This window comes from Podarcis gaigeae, assembly GCF_964106915.1.
Source record: "Podarcis gaigeae genome assembly, chromosome: 14".
In the NCBI taxonomy this organism is placed as follows: Eukaryota; Metazoa; Chordata; class Lepidosauria; order Squamata; family Lacertidae; genus Podarcis; species Podarcis gaigeae.
In genome coordinates, this window is record NC_139690.1 from 43,917,982 (window position 1) to 43,938,854 (window position 20,873).

General features: G+C 47.2%; 1 protein-coding gene across 3 annotated transcripts; it reads right to left on the bottom strand.

Moving 5' to 3' along the window:
* Positions 1 to 518: 518 nt before the first annotated feature.
* Positions 519 to 18,255, bottom strand: SDR42E2 (short chain dehydrogenase/reductase family 42E, member 2). Of its 3 annotated transcripts, none has more exons than XM_083711673.1 (12): positions 18,130 to 18,255; positions 14,394 to 14,734; positions 13,444 to 13,539; positions 11,777 to 11,834; positions 10,067 to 10,185; positions 7,777 to 7,852; positions 7,158 to 7,240; positions 6,002 to 6,139; positions 4,563 to 4,628; positions 3,699 to 3,762; positions 2,624 to 2,697; positions 519 to 1,269 (listed from the first exon to the last, which is right to left on the bottom strand). In XM_083711673.1, the coding sequence occupies exons 2-12, from the start codon at positions 14,643 to 14,645 to the stop codon at positions 1,006 to 1,008; spliced, it is 1,290 nt and encodes a 429-aa protein (XP_083567799.1). In that variant the 5' UTR covers positions 14,646 to 14,734; positions 18,130 to 18,255; the 3' UTR covers positions 519 to 1,005. The 3 variants fall into 3 exon arrangements, with proteins under 3 accessions (XP_083567799.1, XP_083567798.1, XP_083567800.1); XM_083711672.1 differs by having other exon boundaries at positions 17,973 to 18,222; XM_083711674.1 differs by lacking the exon at positions 18,130 to 18,255 and adding an exon at positions 16,236 to 16,327.
* Positions 18,256 to 20,873: the final 2,618 nt, after the last annotated feature.

Here is a 20,873-nt window from a genome sequence, read left to right on the forward strand (position 1 = left end):
AATGCTGTAAAGGACCTTGATTCTTGAAAAGTGGGGCTTATAAATTAATCCATTAAAACTGAGCAACCGGAGGAGCCAACACATAAAAAGAAACAAGAATAGATGGGTGAGGCCGATGCGCTCCTCTCTTTACACCAGAGGGCACTGTAATGCCTTCCAGGTGGTGTTGGAATGACAACCTCCAGGGATTGTCTTTGGTCTTTTAAATTTCACCTTGGGCAAGGCCAAAATTCGGCCTGCCCCCCCCCCCCCGCCTTCCCTTCTGCTCAATTCACTACATCACAGGGCCAATGGAAGTTGTAGTCCAATGGCATTTCGAAGGCCACAGGTCCCCCCCCCCATCCCTTTTCAAACAACACAGAGAAACCTTCCCCTGCCCTCAAGTGTGCTTATTCACATGTAAAGGACAGACCACCGCCTTCTCCAACCACATATTATATGTAAACATGGCGAGACCAGTGGACCTGCTTTTCCACAAGCCAGTTTTGTCCGCTTCGGCCCTTGGAGAAACACAGGCAGGTTTTCAGGCGTGCTTTTATTTTCAGCTCGCGCTCCAAAGTTGGCAAGAGACATCCGGTGCTGCGCAAAACGGTTCGCTGTTGGCACTGTTCTCCTGGATCTCTTTCTCACCTTCGTGGGCCCCTTTTTCTTGTCATGACCTGGAGAGGGAAGAGGCCGTCCTGGTGTGTCTGTGGAGGATTATTTGTACGCAGCCTTTGAAAGCCCCCCTCTCTTCTCCAGTTTGACAAAAGACGAGGAACCAACTGAACGCAGACGCCGCTGATATAAAAACAACACCCTCTCCCCTTGCGTGAGTCTCCTGAGTGTGATTTTCGGTGGCCATTTTGGCTTTCTGTTCGTTAGCCACCGCAGGATGATTTCCTTGTATGTTTCTTACTCCTCTTAATGTACCTGCCTGTCTACTACTTTAGAGCTAAGAAAAACAGACCATGCGATCCAAGGGCAATGTTCCCCCAGCCGACCCTGTGCCTGAGAACGGCTGGTTTATCTCACGACAAGATGCCAATACTTTCCCCAGTTCTTGTGAACAAATTCCCAAACTTCTTGACGGTAAACTGCCAGGATGATCAGGGCGATGAACAGGGCTATCACCATGAAGCTTTTCAGCATGAAATAATTCTTCTTGCGGGGCCTGGTTTTCAAAAAATGATCCACGCAGTCTGCAAACAAGTACTTTTTTGGGGCGTAGCCGAGCTGTTGCTGGGCTTTATCTATTTTGAACGTGTTCGTGTAAGCAATGTTGTACACCTGCGAAGCGAAAGCAAAGGAGTTGGGTTTCTTTTAAAATCCGTTTTGAAACAACATGAGAGCAAACGACAATGGAGGGTGCCTGGTCTGGGGTGGGCTTCCCAGATTCAGTGCCCTCCAGATGCCGCTGCACCACAATTCCCTTCATCCCATCATCGTTTCCATCGCACATTTAAAATGATGTTTTTCCTAAGAACCTAAGAAGGCACCAGCTGTATCAGGTCAAAGGCCAACCTAGTCTTGGCATCCCGTTCTCACCGTGGGCAACCCGAGGCCTATGGGAAGCCCAGAAGCAGGAGCTGAGAACAACAGCCCTCTCCCTACTTGCGACTCCCAGCAGGTGATATTAAGAGGCATCCAGTGGAGGTAGGACATAGCCATAGCTCTCAAGCGTCCCTTATTTGGCGGGGCAGTCCCTTATTCCAGCGCCATGTCCCGCTGCTGTCCCTTATTGACGATGTCTCTTAAATAAGCTACTGAAGGTAATGGGGCCCTTTCTATGTCCAGCTTGCTTTGTCAACAACAAATTGTTGCTGTTTTTTGTGTTGAATATATGCTATATGATAATTTATGGACCTAATAGGTATCTAAAGCCATTTGCACGCAACAAAATAGGTATTTTATAAAAGTAATTGTTGATCCCTTATTTTGGCTGCTGATCGCTTATTTTCGAGGCTGCTGGTCCCTTATTTTCAAATCTGTAAGTTGACAGCTATGGACATAGCTATTGTGAAATGTAGCCAGTGATAGCTTTCTCCCCCACGACTCTGCTGAACCCTCTTTTTGAAAAGCACAATAGTTTATTTTAGAATTTCTGCCAACATAAACAACAACAAAAATGTATATGGTAGCATGCCAATTCATAATACCATAAAGAACATCAGACGTATGTCATGCAAGCTAAGAGTAACAACAGAGTAAAGACGAAAGAAAAATTAGAAGGGGAAAGAAGTGTGGCGTAATGGTTAGAATGTTGGGACGTGACCTGGGAGATTTCTCCACCTGTAAAATGCGCTCTTTGTGCGGGACAAAAGCCAGCCAGCCAGATTGCAAAGCTCCCTCTGCACTACAAGGGCTTTTGGTATGTTTTTAAGTTTGTTTTCTTGTGCTTTTCTATTTTGTAATCCGCCCTTGTAATTTGCTTGAAGGGTAGAGTAGAAGTTACTACAACAAAGGGCTCAGTCAGTAGAGGATGGGACTCTTAATCTCAGTATTGTAGGTTTGAGCCCCACGTTGGGCAAAAGATTCCTGCATTGTAGGAGGTTGGACTAGATGACCCTCACAGTCCCTTTCAACTCTACACTCCTGATTCTATGAAACAAACTCAGTACGTAATAACGTAGGCATGCGTTACCTCATTTCTGGTGACCAAAGGTGTGATTTCAACAATGGGCATTAACAGGTTGTGGAAGTGTTCCATTGCCACAGCTGTACAAAGAGGGAAAAAAGCACTTGATAAATACAATGGTCACTTGAAATAGCAGCGCATGCACAAAGCTGTGAGTCAAATGCTTGGGTCTGTCTAGCACAGTACAGGCAGGCAGCAATGCTCCATTCAGACAGACATATTTCCAATACCTGCCTGCAGATACCAGGGATTGAACCCAGGGACCTTCCGCATGCAAATAACACACTCTGCCGCTGAGCCCTGACTGCATTTCTCGAGTCAAACTTTAGCAACTTATTTGTTTATATTGCTAAAAAAAGATGCAATTAAACTGTTCTCTGGCATTGGGGTTGTTATTTGTCTCCTTAATCAGATTCCCTGTGCCCGCAGCTCCAAAAAGGTTGGGTTAAATGATACATTAAATTAAATATGTAATGTAACATTTGGGTTTCAGACAGTTGTCACCATGGGCAGCCGCAATCTGGGCTGAGGCCGTGCTGTGAAAGGTTGATCCTTCTCTTCACTTGCTGTTGTCCTGATCAAAATTCCTCCCCTCCTCAACACCTGCATAGGAGTGAACTTCCCCACATAAACTTTTCCCCATCCTTCCCACAAGACAATGCAGTTGTGGCCAGCAGTGTGTGCGCACGGAGAATGCTATTTTTTATGGAACAACATCAGGGTTGAAAAACATTAACCTCTGCCCCCTCAGGTCTCAGTTGAGATGGGCGCCGATATAGTGCAATAGGCTCATCTGCACATAACACTAAAGAATGGCTGTCAAGCTTCAGAAACGCAGATCTTTTGTGATTGGGAGAAGGATTTCTGCAGAGTTTAGCTTCTGCTTCCAAACTTATCGGTTTAAGCATTATGGTTTACCACAATGGCCGGTTCCACAAGCCAGCTTCTCAAGCCATGGTTTATTGCAAAATAAAATTCCTGATTCACACCGAGTGCAAACCCAAGGTTTTGTCTGAACTACTGTAAAAACAAACAAACAAACCCCAAACAACTGTTGAGCAAACAACTGGAAATATTTTACCTGAAAAATAAGCAAAAAGAACAGGAACACGTATCCATGGCTTGCTGCAACCCAATCCTTTAAACTGAAAGAAACATTGAAATACTGAAACCAGACAGCTTTGAATACAGCTGTTCATTTAGCGATCTATCCATTCCATATGTACTGATTGTAGGAAAACCTCAAAGCAGTTTACAAAAAGGATAAAACAATAAAATTAAGTCCAAAATTAAAACCAAAACAAATTAAAACTCCTGTTACTGAATTTCTTACAGAAAACTTCTGTGTCTGGAAATTTTCACTGGTAAAATACTCAGCAAAGGTTTGCATTATACATAGTCATCTATGGTTTGTAAGGGGGTCCTCTCCCTATATTCACCTGACCCCCCCCACATTAATAATTTTTTTATTATTAATAGTAATTTATTAGTAATAAATTATTAATTATTGCATCACATCAGGTCATATGAGACTCGAGGCACATTTAAAACCCCCCCGGAGAAACTGAAGCCCAACAGATGATACTGGACTCGAACTCCCATCCATCACAACCATCACAGCCAATACAGTGGTTCCTCGCAAGACAAAATTAATCCGTTCCGCGAGTCTCTTCGTCTTGCGGTTTTTTCGTCTTGCGAAGCACGGCTATTAGCGGCTTAGCGGCTTTAAGAAAAAGGAAACAAACTCGCAAGAACTCGCAAGACGTTTCGTCTTGCGAAGCAAGCCCATAGGGAAATTCGTCTTGCGGAACAACTCAAAAAACGGAAAACTCTTTCGTCTTGCGCGTTTTTCGTCTTGCGAGGCATTCGTCTTGCAAGGTACGACTGTAGGCTTAAGAGGTTTTAGAGCACAATTGTGTCTATAACAAACAGCTCTTGCACTCACCAGTGGGCTTAACCACTCAATAAGGTTGACCTTCTCGCCATCGTTGATGAAATATGCCTGGCCAGCCTACAAAGAACACAGGGAAAAGAGATCAGAATACACATGGGGAACTTGTGGCCATGCAGACATTGTTGGACATTAAACTCTCCAGCATGGCCAATGATCATGCAAGGCACACATTGGCAATGAACTTGACATGTACGGTTTGCCTGCAGTCTTAGGAAGGAAAATAACTTACCTGGACACCTTTTGTGCTCAACTGAGAACTGTACGATTTCCTGGAAGGTTTAGGTGCATTAAATTTATTGCCCACCAAAACAAAGCAATAACAAAAACCCTGATGGTTTGATATATAGCCAAAGTATAAATACAACAATAAACTCAGGCGAAACATATCAAAAACTGATTTAACAGTGCAACGTCATGTCACTGGTGCTATCCAAATGCCTGTGCTTTGCCTGGCGCCAAAATGAGGACAAGGGTGGATCCAGGTGGGCCTCTCTTGGGAGAGCATTCCATAAATGGCGGGATGCTATAGAAAGGTCCTGCTCTCTTATCCCCACTCTTATCCCCAGACCTTCCTTGGAGGCAGGCTACAGAGGAGAATCTCAGATTATGACCTCAGGGTCAGGGAAAGTTCATGGGGGAAATTAGTTATAGCAGTGAGCCATACAGTAAACTTAATACAGTGGTACCTCAGGTTAAGTACTTAATTCGTTTTGGAGGTCCATTTTTAACCTGAAACTGTTCTTAACCTGAAGCACCACTTTAGCTAATGGGGCCTCCCGCTGCTGCCGCGCCGCTGGAGCACGATTTCTGTTCTCATCCTGAAGCAAAGTTCTTAACCCGAGGTACTATTTCTGGGTTAGCGGAGTCTGTAACCTGAAGCGTATGTAACCTGAAGTGTATGTAACCCGAGGTACCACTGTGTATGTATATATATATATATATCGGAACATTTGTTTTCTAGGGAGTTGGACACCTCCCAATTTACTATAGCCAAATTTTGCATGAGAGCAAGGAACAGGTTTTCATCTAGAGAAGCTTTTAATGTGTGACGGATTATTGTATTTTAATATTTTGTTGGAAGCCGCCCAGAGTGGCTGGGGAAACCCAGCCAGATGGGCGGGGTATAAATAAAACATCATCATCTTCATCATCATCTATGTCTGGATACACCTGGAAGCCATTTTGAATCAACATGGTGGACTTGAAACTTTTGACGCTGCACTGATGTTAACCACTGATTTCAAAACCACACTGGTGTTTTTGTGGGTTTCTTAGCATTACTGAGCAACGTCTGCCGAAAAGCTGCTTAGTAAATCAATTATCCTGAAAATGCCACAGCCCTCCAGGTGCCTCACGCCAAGGAAACGCTCTGCACATCCCCAGAATGTTCGGCACCTGAAAAACTGGAGCATGTGTAACGATATACTCACAGCTATATAGTTCTTCTCAGGAGTGAGAGCATCGATGGCGAGGATGTGAGCTTGCACGAGATTCTTGACGTGAACCCAGTTCATCCGGGTCTCTGGTCCCCCAAATGTGAAGACAAACATCCCTCTTTGAATATTCAACTGTTGGAAGGTATGATTGAAGCATAACGTTGCCAGTTACAACGAGGGGCAAACTAGATGTGATGCAGAATTGTCACTGGCTCTCCTGAGCTGAAGAACAGGAGACTTTTAAAGCAAACCCTATTCAGGTACAGTGGTACCTCAGGTTAAGTACTTAATTCGTTCCGGAGGTCCGTACTTAACCTGAAACTGTTCTCAACCTGAAGCACCACTTTAGCTAATGGGGCCTCCTGCTGCTGCCGCACTGCCGGAGCACAATTTCTGTTCTCATCCTGAAGCAAAGTTCTTAACCTGAAGCACTATTTCTGGGCTAGCGGAGTCTGTAACCTGAAGCGTATGTAACCTGAAGCATATGTAACCCAAGGTACCACTGTATTCCAAGCAGAGTAAACCCAGGGCATGTATTTGCTTTTCTCAATGTGCCAACCCTTCTTGTGTTCAAGGAACACTATTCATTGCCCCCACCCCACCCTCGGTCTTCTTGCCTCCAGGCCAAGCATATCCAGCTGTTTCAACCTTTCCTTGTGTGGCTTGTTTTCTCTGGTAACTAACTGTAACTGGTCTCATCCCATGGTGGTATTATTATTATTATTAATTGAATTTATATACCGCCCTGTACCCGGGGGCCTCAGGGCAGTTCACGGAATAAAATAAAAAAATACCTATTAAAAATAAAAGCAACAACCCAATAGCCCCTCCCCCCCAAAACCCCACATTTTAAAAGGGAATAGGATGTAAATCCAATCAACCAAAGGCCTGGTTAAAAAGGAATGTTTTTGCCTGGCGTCTAAAGGTGTACAATGAAGGCGCCAAGCAAACTTCCCTGGGGAGAGCATTCCACAGACGGGGAGCCACTGCAGAGAAGGCCCTTTTCCGTTTTGCCACCCTCCGGACCTCTCGAGGAGGAGGCACACGAAGGAGGGCCTCAGAAGATGACCTTGGGGTCCGGGTAGGTTCATATGGTAGTGTTTCCCCCCACATTCACAGAAGAGGGTTCTGAGCAAGTCACAATACGTACGGCCATCCGGGGGAAATGCCTTTGTTCTTCTGGCCCATAGATGCCGGGCGGTCGAAGAGCACAGGTGTGCAGCTTGCCACCTCCTAGGAAACAGGACAAGAAGCCGCTGGCTGATTCCGAACACGTCAATTGAAGAAACCGCCATGTTTAGGGCTGATGCTGGACCACATGGGACAAGAGAGGCCACAGGTTTCAGCATCTCCCGACCCCTCCTCCTACCTGCTTCTAGGCCCCTCTGATGGATAGCTTTGGAGTCTTAAAGGGGCAACCTTCTATCCTGAAGATGAGCAAATCTCCCTGTGCTACTGGACCAGTGAGGTGCAATGGGAGGCACTGGCTTCTTCAGGTTCAAGGGCAGGTGTCCATGGAGGTCCTAGCTCTGAGCCTACAGGCCTTGGTGGTATGGGAGTGTCCTCTACGGACTCCTGCCAGCCAACCCCAGGCTCTGCGGTCTCTCAGTCTCCAAGAGCAGGGCCAGAGCTGTGAACCTGGAATAACTTCATAGCTTGAGCCTGTTGAGTCTGAACCTTAATCACTGCTTGACCCTGGGGGTCACGAAAGATACAATAAAATCACACACACCCCAAGTTTGTCACAGGCTAAGATCACAGAAAAGTACCTGGTAAAGACACTCCGTCTGCTCCTAGAACCATCTGTTCTGCAATTGATTTGGTTCTGGAATACTCGTTCATTTGCTAAAAAGAAATCAAATTAATTAGTTTGGATTATTTAGCAAATACCAAAGCACGTAAGCCAACAGATCTGCTTGAACAAATAATACGTTTTTCACCCCCTCAGTCAGTCACCATCTACATCCCAGGCGCCAAAGAACAGCCTGTATAATGTGATTTTAATCACAGCAGCAAGTCTTACCACGGGGTTATGGGTAAATCCCCAGCAGAGGGTCTTCCACAATTGCAGGAGGACCACTATGTGCCAACTTAGAAGATGGATGGAAGGGGTTTATTTCTGCCTGAATCTGGGGAACACTTCCTCCCTTAGGATTTAACCAAGACTGTAATAACATTTATTTTTTAAAAAGAGTGAAAATAACTCAGGGAGGGGGTCAGTCTGCCCCACAAGAGTATGGGACACCAGTAGGGAAAGTGATGTCATGTGAAAAGAATTCCACGTGTCTTACTCCTAACAGACCTGTGAGAAGATGCGATTCAGTTTCCCCAAAGCATGGGGTGTAAGCCTACAGGGATCATACGGAGAGAAAAATAGGGTTGTTCTTAATCCCACCGTGCCCCAGGGTCTCTAGTGGTAACCTAAGTCCAGAGATGAAGTAGCAGGAGCAAGAGCTAGTGGCAGTGTTGTAGCACAGGGGTGGTTGCCCTGGGTGCAAAATTGCTTCCCTGGACACTTTCAACACCCAGCGCTGCCTCAGTCCAGCTGCACGCTCCTATCACTGGGCTCCGTTGAAAACAGCTGCTCCATGCAAACTGGGAAGCGACCTCTCCAGACAATGGAAGAGCTCTTTTCCCTTATATCTGTGGCTGCAATCTCTTGGGTGATTGCGGACGCTTTTAAGCAGCTGGATGCACAAGCATCCATTTCCCTCCCATCCAACCAACCCCTCCATGTGTCCCTGGGCACTGGCAACCCATCATACACCACTGGGAAAAGAGGCAAGTGCCCACTAGGACTGGTAGGACAGAAGGCAAGGAGACTAGCAGTAGCCAAACCCAACGACAGACAGGCAGGGGCACACCACGACTGGTTCTAAGACCTTCTGGATCCGGCCAAGGGCCCATCTAGTCCAGCATCCTGCTCTCACGGTGGCCAACCAGATGCTTGTGGGAAACCTACAAGCAGGACCCAAGAACAAGAGCCCTCTCCCCTCCTCTGGTTTCCAGCAAATGGTATTCAGAGGCATTGCTGGCTCTGACTGTGGAGGCAGAGCAGAGCTGTTATGGCTAGTAGTCCTTGATAGCCTGGTACTCTGGGAATTTGTCTATGTGCTGGGCCCGGGAGTAACCCGTGAAACACGGTCCAGGTCCAGTCCAGAATCCAAAGGTTCCACTGGGAGACAGTCTGACAGGGCCATGGCAGGACACGAGAAAACCAGGTAAGGACAGGTACAAGATCTCAGGCAGGATCTAGCATACAGCAATGTTGCTCCCACAACCTGGGGTGGGGTCCGACAGCCTTTTATCTTTGTTGGGGTAGTGGCCGGTCCTGATCCCCCGGCGACTCACCTCCCTGTTTCGCCTGAAGGTGAGCACTCCTCCTGCGAGTACTCAGGTCTCTCTTTCTCTCAGACCTCAGTCTCTGCAGCTCAGGAGATGTCGGTGGGTTACTAGACCCAGAGGCCGCCTCAGCCTCCCCTGACCCAACTGGTAGTGGAGCAGCTGTAAGTGATGGCCCAGCTGGAGGCAACGAGGTAATCCCCACGTCTAGAGCCAGGGCAGGCTCAGGCCCCTGACTTGAACCAGCTGGTGCTTGTTGCAGGGGAACCTGTGCAGTCTGGGGCTCTTCAGGATCAGGCCCCAGACTTGGTTCAGATGATGCCTGAGGCAAAGGATCCGGTGCAGACTGAGTCTCCTCTGGTTCTGAGTCCGAGCCCGAGTCCCAGGCCATCACAGTCTAATCCTCTTTTAAAACCACCCAAGTTAGTGGCCATCACTATCCCTAAAGTACCATAGTTTATCTATGAGCTTCTAAGCAAGAAGTCAGGGAGGTGGGGGTGGGGGTGGGGGCAGACCGAGGGCTAATAGACCAGCCTCCACCAGTTCTTTGGATCCACCCCTACACTTTGGATCCAGAGCAACAGGCTGGGGAAAAACAACACGTAATTTCCCTTGTGTTGTGGGGAGGTCATTTAAAAAAACTTAGCCCTCCTCTCTCTTGCAACCCACACCCCTCAGTTGCAGCCAAATGCTAAAAAAGGGGAGCAGCCCCAATACCTCTGCTAAAGGAAAATAAGGCACACTCTGCTCATCGGCGTCAATAAGGGTTTGCCCGCCAAACACCACGTTGATGCTGCTTGTGTAGACCAGCCTGGGGACGCTTCGTCGCTTGCAGACTGCAGAGACATAGGAAACACAAAGCACTTTGTTGAGGGAAGGAGGCAAATGGAAATCTGCTTTCCTGAGGGAAAGGGCTGGTATCTCAGGATGGCTGCGAGCAACAGCAGCCAACAAAAGATTCTGCCTTGGCTCACATTACAGCATCCTCCAGCCCTAGGTAAAGGTAAAGGGACCCCTGACCATTAGGTCCAGTCATGGCCGACTCTGGGGTTGCGACGCTCATCTCGCTTTATTGGCCGAGGGAACCGGCGTACAGCTTCTGGGTCATGTGGCCAGCATGACTAAGCCACTTCTGGCAAACCAGAGCAGCACACGGAAACGCCGTTTACCTTCCTGCCAGAGCGGTACCTATTTATCTACTTGCACTTTGACTTGCTTTCGAACTGCTAAGTTGGCAGGAGCAGGGACCGAGCAATGGGAGCTCACCCAGTTGTGGGGATTCGAACCGCCGACCTTCTGATCGGCAGGTCCTAGGCTCTGTGGTTTAACCCACAGTGCCACCTGTGTCCCTAGGAGCCTTCAAAAGGGAGCTCTTTCTAGAGAAAGAACCATGGTGGTGGGGAGACTCTGGGGTTGCTATCAGGGGTGATTGGTTTCGCTCCCCCCTCCAGCCCTAGGAGCCTGCAGAAGGGAATTGCTTAATGAATACTTTAGCCTGAACTATTAGTAAGCTGTATACTTACTTCTTAAATGTTTATCCTTGCTAAATTAATTATTAATTGTTGATCCTTGGGGTGTTTTTGCATTATGTTGCAGTGATGTTATTTGTCTTATTGTGTTCTTTGCCCAGGGCAGCTGTCTACCAGCTCCATCTGGTACGCAGGCTGAGACCCTACCTGCCCGCAGACTGTCTGGCCACAGTAGTACATGCTCTAGTTAGCTCCCACTTGGACTACTGCAATGCGCTCTACGTGGGGCTACCTTTGAAGGTGACTCAGAAACCACAACTAAGACAAAATGCAGCTGCCAGACTGATGACTGGGAGCAGCTGCTGGGACCCTATAACACCAGTCCTGAAAGATCTACATTAGTCCCAGTACTTTTCTCAGCACAATTCAAAGTGTCAGTGCTGACCTTTAAAACTTTAGACTGCTTTGGCCCTGTATACCTGAAGGAGTATCTCCACCACCATCATTCAACCCGGACACTGAGGTCCAGCTCCAAGGGCCTTCTGGCGGTTCCCTCATAGTGAGAAGTGAGGTAACAGGGAACCAAGCAGAGGGCCTTCTGGGTAGTGGCGCACGCCCTATGGAACGCCCTCCCATCAGATGTCAAGGAAATAAACAACTATCTGACTTTTAGAAGACATCTGAAGGCAGCCCTGTATAGGGAAGTTCTGAATGTCTTATGTCCTACTGTGTTTTAATGTGTTGGAAGCTGCCCAGAGTGGCTGGGGTGACCTAGTCAGATGGACAGCATATAAATAATAAATTACCATTATTATTCTTTATCGTATTTAGACTGGCTTTTGTGTGAACTGCTTTTGAGCACAGATTTATTTGTGGGAGATGTGGTATGTAAGCAAGCCGGCCATCGACGATCCTCAGCCCGGGCTCATCCAAAACAAAGCACTGAGGCTGTACGCACCTTCAATGACGACACTGGTTCCTCCGACATTGACAGACCGAATATGTCTCTTGTGCATCTAGGGAAAGCAGGAAGAGGTTTAATGTCGCACCAGCTGCTGCAATCAAAGCAAAATGAATTGCTTTAGCTTGTTTGGGTCTCTGGAGAATTGGCCCGGCTTGCTCCCTAGGCGGCAAGAAGGCCAGCTTGTAAAAGTTGAATTTCGGAAAAAGAAAAAAAAAACCTTCTGAAAAAAGCAGTCAAGAAGGGCTATTGCTCAGAGGCTGTGTACCTGCCGAAGGTCCCAGGTACGTTCCCTTGCATCTTCAGTTAGAAGGTTCAGACCACAAGTGATGGGAAAGTGTCTTTGCCCAAGACCCTGGAGAACCACTACTTAGATTCCACCTAAACATTAGGAAGAACTTCCTGACAGTAAGAGCTGTTCGGCAGTGGAATTTGCTGCCAAGGAGTGTGGTGGAGTCTCCTTCTTTGGAGGTCTTTAAGCAGAGGCTTGACAACCATATGTCAGGAGTGCTCTGATGGTGTTTCCTGCTTGGCAGGGGGTTGGACTCGATGGCCCTTGTGGTCTCTTTCAACTCTATGATTCTATGAGTCTATGATTCTAGTCTTGGGTTAAATCAAGCACAGGGAACCTTTTATAGTCCTCCAGAGGTCACATGTTTCTAGGTGGGGCCAAAAGTGGATGTGGAACAACAAATGATAATTTACTTATGCACCCCTCTCTGGACATTGTTTACTGAAAATAAAACATTTCTCTTCTTAAAAAATATACATATTCTTACTGTTGCCTTTGCTTAAGAGAATGTCTGTGATCTAATTCAGCATCCTCCAGGGAGGACACAGAAAATGACAACTTAGACCCAGGACAGTGGTGGTGGGACACAGGGGGCCAGTGTGTAGGAGTGTCAAGCTGGGAGATGCTAGATGCAGGAGGGCTGAGTGATCGGGGGGGGGGGGGGTGTGTGTCAGCAGAAGGCAGGTCTTCCAAGACAGCGCTAGGTGCTGAGAGTCTCAGCACGAGTGCAAACTCAGAGAGAGAGAAAAGAGTCCGAGGCTGCCTCTGCTGCCAAGAAACTGGCTCTCCTCCCCAGACTCCCCACTTGAGGAGAGTCCTGCAAGCTGCTCAGCAACGGGCCAGACAGGCCCAGAGAAGGAGCCCACCCCCTTGCCGTATTTTACATCTGCTTGGGAGAGATCTGGAGTGAGAGGGGGAAGGAGCTAGGTGAGACAAGCCAGAGGGACGCTGCTGTGTTGCTTCCTTTCTGTGAATTAAAAGCTTATTGCATTCTGTGTCTCAAGTTCTTACCTGACTTGTGGATGACCTGTGCTTGCCTGACAGCTCCTTGACAGAGGGTCTGCTAGTCCAACCCCCTGCAGTGCAGGATTCTTTTGCCAAATGTGGGGATTGGACCCACGACCCTGAGATGCTCTACAGACTGAGCTATACCAGACTGTCTGTATCCACTCAGGGCTTCTTTGCCTGAGAGTCTAGCGTATTTTATTTTCCTTTCTGAAAGGGGCAGGCCCTGGAAAAAGCTATCAACAGATCTCCGTTTGATTTAGGACAGTGGGAAATTTTCTGAAAATCTGTTCAACACAATCTGAAAAGGCCACATGAAAGGGGTTGATTCCTTGCAGAAACTCAAGACGAAGAGAAGCCAACTCACTTGTTCCAATCCTGTCATTCCGTACGCGGCTGCGTGAATTACACAGTCTGCCCCTTCGCAGGCTGCATAAAGTGGGTCATAGTGCCTCACGTCTGCCTAGAACACAGAGATCACATACTCCTGAGTGGTGGCTGGGGCGGGGGGGGGGGGTCAGCAATGTTTTTTTCCCCAGGCAACAGACAACAAAGGATGCTGAGAAGCCAAGATACACACTCTAAGACCACCAGCAACAGGGAAGAGAGGGCAAGGACCCAGTTCTTTGATCATGCAGGTCTTCTCTGTCATTGCAAAGGGTCAGGAGACATACTGTGCAAATCATGCCATTATAAAAGTTGGAGGAGGCCTCACACACCATCTATCCCTCTGATGGAAGAACTGCAAAGCAAATCCAATGGGTATCTGTGCAGAAAGAGAGAGTGTTTGTCCATACTGGAGAACTCTGGATTTGCACTTGCCTGTCTCATTCAGTGGCGTAGCATAGGGGGTGCAGAGGGGACCGGCCGCACCGGGCGCAACATCTGGGGGTTAGGGTTAGGGGGCGCAAATCCATGGGTTAGGGGGTGCAAATTACTTGCCTTGCCCCGGGTGCTGACAACCCACACTACGCCACTGGTCTCATTAATATAGGGATAGCCACAGGTTGTCCTTCCCATCCCATGGTGTTGTCCTGGAACTTCCCCCCTTTAAATGAGGGTTTTCCTGGTCCTTGGGAAGTTCAAAACAGGCAGGATTGGACCCCCCCCCAATCTTGCAGAGATCATAGTCACCTACCCCACCCACCCCCATTGCAGCGGGATGCCACTGATCACTGGTGCTTGCAAACCCTTTCCCCACAACCACACTTTACCTGCCTTACACCTGACAGCAGATAATAATCTCTCTCTACACAATGTGTTGCTTATGGAAAAGAAAAGTGGGGTGTTACGATCATAATAATAAATGATAAATACCTGTACAAGTACTACTCCTTTTGGAATTTCCCAGAGGGGTTGGTTAATGTCATAGAGAATCACACTGGTTCCTGATTTGGCAAGGGCACGGCCAAGGGTAAAGCCAAAATAGCCAGCACCTCCTGTTATCACTGTCTTGTTGCTCACTTTCTTCAGCCCTCGGTTACCGGTGTCAAGTTTCTGTTCAGCAGGCTGGGCATCTTGTTTAGAGGATTTGGGGTTTTTTCGGTCTTTCTGCTGAGATTTCTCCATTGCACACTAAGGGGGTGGCCAGGGATCCACCGGATCTGGTATTACAAAACTCCACCAAGGTGGGAGCAACAGTATCTCCTTCTCATAACCTGTTGAAAGAGCACAAAGACCAATTTTGTTGCTGCTGTTGCTACAGGAATAACAGCGCCATTGGCAGAGCATAAGATTCTTAATCAAAGCACCATGGGTTTAAGATTCCTGCACTGCAGGGGATTGGAATAGATGATCTTCGTGGTCCTTTGCAACTCTACAATTCTTTGATTCTAAGATTTCCATGTTTCTCAGTCTGGTTCTTATTTAAGGAACCACACACACACACACACACACACACACACACACACACACACACATATATATCTTCTGTACCTATGCAATAATCAATAAACACACAAGACGTAACTGGCTGTTCTTTTGAATAAATAAGGTATACTATTCATTGCATCAAATTGTAGATTTCAACAGAAGTCTCATAAAGTTCAACGAAAAAAGCAGAAGACCCAGTGGATCAGTTCATTCTCTAGTCAGTTCATGAATAAGGTCCATATATGTAGTTGTTTTGCCTCAGTATCTATGGCCTCGCCCCATGCCTTTTTATCACACATTCATGATCATTTGTGTTCACAGTGCTATTAACGGGGTGGGGTGGGGTGTCATACACACTTCTGTTTTTGATACAATCCACACTTGCAAAAAGTTTGGGGTGGCCATACTGTTTCATTTCCAACCAGAGACAAAGGTTTAAAGGTTTGAACATTTGCAAGAAGCAAAGGTTTAAAGCCCCTCTGTGCCCCCACCCCCCCTGCCCAGCAGCAGGGTCCCAATGCAGATCAGGGCTCCCTTGCCTGCAATTTACTTCAAAAAGTCACTATCTCAGTTGCTAATTGTGTAAACGCTGTGCCGTCCAGTTAGGTGTTTGGAATGAGTTCCTACATGGCACAGGTCTCTTTTTTAGATTGCGTTCAATCTGGCAAGATCTAGATAAAATGAAGCATTAAATTTTTGGTGTTTTCTTCAACATGTTCTTCACACAGTAAAATGAAGCACTGGTGATGGAATTATTCTGTTTACGTTCGCTCTGTGACACTTCCGCAATGCTAGTATGTTATCGCTGTATGGGTGGGGTCATATGTGACCATCCCAAAAGCATTAGGAACCCAAATAATCATGAATGAGCACTAAAAAGGATGCTTGAAAGGGCATAGAAGGAACCCATAGCCTAGTTCATTCGTTATGTAGCGGCTTCTCAGACACGCCACCCATTGCCACCCTGGCAAGGGAGTGAAGGAGCAACAATGATCTCTCAGCATCTCCAACCTCGCAGGGTTGTCGCAAGGATAAAAAGGAAGTAAGCATATATCCCCCTTGAGGTCTTGGGTGGAAATCATTGTATGAAATAAACAAAATATATCAGATGTGGGGCTGTATTTTGCTTTCGTTTTACTTAATGGGAAGAGAGTGGATTGGTGAACGGTAGTCATTACTAACCCCCAACGTGGCTGTTGTGTTTTTTTTTGAAAACCACACAGAGGTTTTCTTACAATCAAGTGATATGTAAATTTTGTTATAAATAAATAAATCTCTCTTAGTCACCCCAAGGTAATAACAACCGCTTCTTATATTCCTGGGACCATAGACCAAAGTGGTCACAAGCATCTTCCAATGAAGAATCTGGTGTAAAAGGTAGCCAATCGTATTACATATGCCAATAAGTCTCTTCTCCCCATAGGCTGCTGCAACAGAGAACTGCTTTTGCATCACGTCGCTTCAGAATGTTTCAGTTTAAAAGGAGGCAGTTGGTGCAGTTAAATAGAATTCTCCCTCACGCCTCTTGTGGGGATAATACAGCAATGGCCAGGTGTGCTTACATGGAAGTAAATTCCACTGAAATTCTGTGGGACTTACTTTGGAGTAACCAGGCCTTGGCTTGGAGTGCAAACAATAAAAACGCAAAGCTGCTCATTGGCACACAGGGATTGTTTGGACCCCAGTATTTGGGGAATTCATCTTTGAAGTTTGGCTGTGATTTTTGGATAAATCTGAATACTTCAGATACAAAGGGCACAGCCTTCCATCTGCATTTATTATTGCATTACAAGCACACTATTTTCAAACTTTGCTGCATGTTTCTTTTCGGCATTCATGACATAAGACACAGAGAAGCATAGAATTGTAGGGTTGGAAGGGACCAAGAGGGTCATCTAGTCCAACCCCCTGCAACGCAGGAATATTCTGCCGAACGTGGGGCTAAAACCCACGACCCTCATCTCATGGTCCACCAGCTGAGCTATATCCTATTTAAAATCTCTGAAGATATTGTTGCGGGAGAGCCACCTGCACTGCTAACTTTTGCTGCATCCCTGTTATACGCCAATTATTTACCTGAAGGAAAAACATCGTCTCTGCCTACCAGGCTGCTCGCCCCCCTGCTGAGTTTGGATGAAGCATGTTCTTGACAAAACCATTTCACCATTCTGCTATAAAAGCAAAGATCTTTGCCACAGCAAGTGAAAGAGGTCCACAGGATTTCCCCTCATTCAAAAAAGGAAAATACCTGTGGTTTCCTTGCACAAACCCCCAGATATTATCATATCTAGACAGGCAGATATGTGCGAGATACTTTTAATATCAGTTTATTACCCTGGTTGTACGCTAACTCATAGCTTTGCCAAAACGCCACTTCAAAAAGTAAAATAAAAACCTTCTAACAGTGCAGTGCTAAGCACAGTTACTCAGGTGTAGGACTCACCCAGTTCAATGACATCTACTCCCAGGTAAACTGTGCATTTATGCCCCAAAATTAAATTTTAATTTTGGAAGTGAGGGAATGACAGCGAGTGGTGACACTAATTTTACTTATTTCTATGCAGGAATAGTAAGAAATAATGAATAATCACAGGGTGTTCGGAAGACAGAATGGGGTTTGCTGGGATAATAAACCATCCACACAATTATTATAGGGTTCCCAAGCAGGGTAGTCCCTCCGTACACGTTTTATTTCCTTTTGCAAACGTTATTTCGTTTTCATTCAACCAAACCTCTCAGTTTTAGAAGGCCTGGAGATGTACACCTTTGGGTGAGATTCAGTACCCCTTTCTCCCCACCGCTCGCTTCCTGAGCGATGCAATGGGCGAGAAAAGGAGATCCGTGGGTTGTGCCTCCGTCTAAGCTTCTACTCAAGAGTAGACCCATTGAAAGCCCTGGCCCCTCACGCCCAGCTTCCGTCCATTGACTTCAGCGGGTCTCCTCCCGAGTATGGACTTAGTTGGGAAGCTCTAGCGCGTAAAGCCCTAGTAGCCATAAAAAGGTCTCCTGCAATAATATTATTACCCTGGGAAGGGGTCCTTGGCAGGAGAGATTTCCTGGGTGTGGGGCAAATCCTGGCTCTTTCCCCCCCAAACGGCAGGTGGCGGCTCCTTTTCCTCTCCCTCACGGTTGACCAGGAGACACCCCCAGCTAGGCATAGTCCCCAGTCGGGCAGGCTTACATCTTCAATTCATCCATCCTAAGAGGAAGAAAAGCCACTGCGGAGGAGCCCGGCTTGGTGTTGGCGGTACTGTACTTCCAGCGGGGAGGAGAACCGTAAATATTAAAGGCGCAGCGCACGCACAAGAGAGTTCTGTTATCTCCAGGTGAGGGTGGCGCTATCCGACGCCCCCGTGCGATCCTATATATCGGGGTGGCCAACTCCCAAGAGACTGCGATCTACTCACAGAGTTAAAAACTAGCAGTGATCTACCAACTTTTTGGGGGTTCAGGTCAAAGTTGTTGAGCTCTTTTTTAGGAAGGAAAGACCTGTTTTTTTTGGGGGGGGTTGAGCTTTTATTAGGAAGGAAAGCCCCGTTTTTTAGGAGTTCAGGTCAAAGGTTTTTTTTAGGGAGGAGGAAAGCCCCGTTTTTTGGGGGTGCAAGGCAATAATGTTGAGCTTTTCATAGGGCAAAACAAAATAAAAAATTCCTTCCAGTAGCACCTTAAAGACCAATAGGGCAGACAGAGTTGTTGAGCTTCTTTGGGGGGAGTCAGTGATCTACCGGTGATCTACCACAGATGTCCAGTGATCTACCAGTAGATAACGATCTACCTGTTGGACGTGCCTGCTACACACCCACACACCCACACACCAGGTGTGGGGAAGCTTTGGCCCTCCAGATATTGCTGAACTACAACTCCCACCACTCCTGGCTTGTTGGAGCAGGTGGGAGTTGTAGTTCAGCAACACCTGGTCTTTCAAATTCGGTACACACACCCTCCACACCTCTTGCCTTCCATTCTGCTCAGTTGTCATAGTTGCAACAACTTGACGTGCCCCCTAGGCTCAGCAACCAGTGCGGCGGAACAGGCCGTGCTACGCTTCTCAGAGGGACTGAGGGGATCCTCCCCCCACCTGCTGTACCTGTACTGTACATTTAAATCACATGACTTCCCCACCGAAGAGTACTGGGAATTGCAGGTTTTCCCTGTGCAGAACCACAGTTCCCAGCAGCCTATGCAAGCTAGGGTTCTCAGGATTCTTTGGGGAGAGTTATGCACATTTATTGTGCTTTAAATGTCTAACGATGACCTGCCCTTAAAGCACATGTTTCCCCCTCAACGAATCCTGGGAAACATAGTTCTCCAGCACCCTATGGTTCCCAAGATTCCTGTGGCACGGAACCATGCGCTGTAAATGGGTTGTATCCAGCTAATTTATTTCTCAGATGCATTGATGCACCTAATTTAGGCATGTTCATTGCCTTCAATGGGTCTGTGTAGGATCCATTATATCCAGTGGGAATGTTGAGCAGAAAATGTTCAGGATCTCACTGGTGGTCAGTCAACCATTTGTAGTTTGGCCCTGCAGATAATCAGTAGCATTGAAAAGTGGGGGGGGGGGGAGGCATGGAGCAGAGAGATCACAGTTATTAAAGCAGGCATATGACAGCATAAATGTCTCAATACACCTGCTGTCAGGAACTGGCTGGATGAAGTGGAGTGGTGGGAGGCACCAGCCAGGGAACCCCCAAGGGAAACCCTAGAGGAGGAAGGCTCAGAGCCCAGGGATTGGTGGTGGGACACTAAGGAGAGGTCAGGGGGAGAAGACTGGGAGGAGGAGCTGGATGCAGAAGGGGCAACAGGGCTTAGTGAGCAGGAAGAGCCTGTGACAGAGAGCAGTTCAGACTCTGAGGCTGAAGCAGAGGGGGGGTCAAGCGGCAGCTGGGGAATCCAGGGAGTCTCCCCCTCCTGCTGCGACAAGCTCCACTCCCGGTCTCCAAGAAAGTGCAGAGTAATGAGAGCAGACCAGGGTGTGCAGATGCAACGTGAGACTGCTTAGGAAACATCTGGGAGAGGAGCGTTAGGGAGGGTGGGAAGCAGAGAACCTCAGTCCATAGGGGCAGGAGCTGGTAGGAAGGGTTGCTGAGTTGTATTGAAATTGAAATACTTTATTGTCACTTGTACAACTTGTATACAGTGAGATTACACAAGCACCCCCCATTCAGCTCTCTTAGTCTTAATTCCCCTCATTTACTGACGCACACCCACCAAACCCAAAAGTCAGTTGCCCTGTTGTTATATTTTCATGCAACAGCCTAACAGCCCATGGATTGAAGCTGTTCTTTACCCTGTTGGCACAACTAATCATGCTTCTATATCTTCTGCCCAAGGGCAGGAGATCCAGAAAGTGCCGGCCAGGGTGTGAATCATCCCTGAGAATTTTCCTCACTCTCCTGAGGCAACGTTCTTCCGCTATTTCATCCAGTGGATTCATGGGACAGCCCATAATATCTTGTGTTGTATTCACCACCCTCTGTAGGCACTTCCTATCAGTTGATGTCAAACCAGCGTACCACACCGTGATGCAGTATGAAAGGACACCTTCTATTGTGGACCGGTAGAAGGAGATAATCAAATGTTGATTGACATAGTTCTTTCGCAATACTCTGAGGAGATGGAGTCTCTGTTGGCCTTTCCTAACCACCTGGGTTGTATTGATTTTCCAAGTAAGGCCTGTACAGTATGCCATTTCTTTGAATAAAGAGTTAACTTCACTGACAAGGGAGCCCTGCTTCTTTCGTGTGTCTGACTCTGGCCCTGACACCTGCTAGTTTTTAAAGTGCCACAAAGGAACTATCCTCTACGTGTGTTTGAGCCTAACTGTGCGATACCAAAACATGTCTACTCAGAAGTAAATCCCACCGGTTCCAATGAAGATTGCAGCCATTCACGCAATTCACTCCTTGAACATGTATTCTT

What these genes read in the sequence shown, in the direction of transcription:
- SDR42E2 (XM_083711673.1), bottom strand. Translation starts at nt 14,645, where the DNA reads ATGGAGAAATCTCAGCAGAAAGACCGAAAAAACCCCAAATCCTCTAAA. An exon ending in CTGAGAAGAACTATATAGCT is followed by an intron (nt 4,629 to 6,001) that starts GTGAGTATATCG and finishes TGTTCTTTGTAG; the next exon opens with GCTGGCCAGGCATATTTCAT. An exon ending in TTGAGTGGTTAAGCCCACTG is followed by an intron (nt 3,763 to 4,562) that starts GTGAGTGCAAGA and finishes TGTTTCTTTCAG; the next exon opens with TTTAAAGGATTGGGTTGCAG.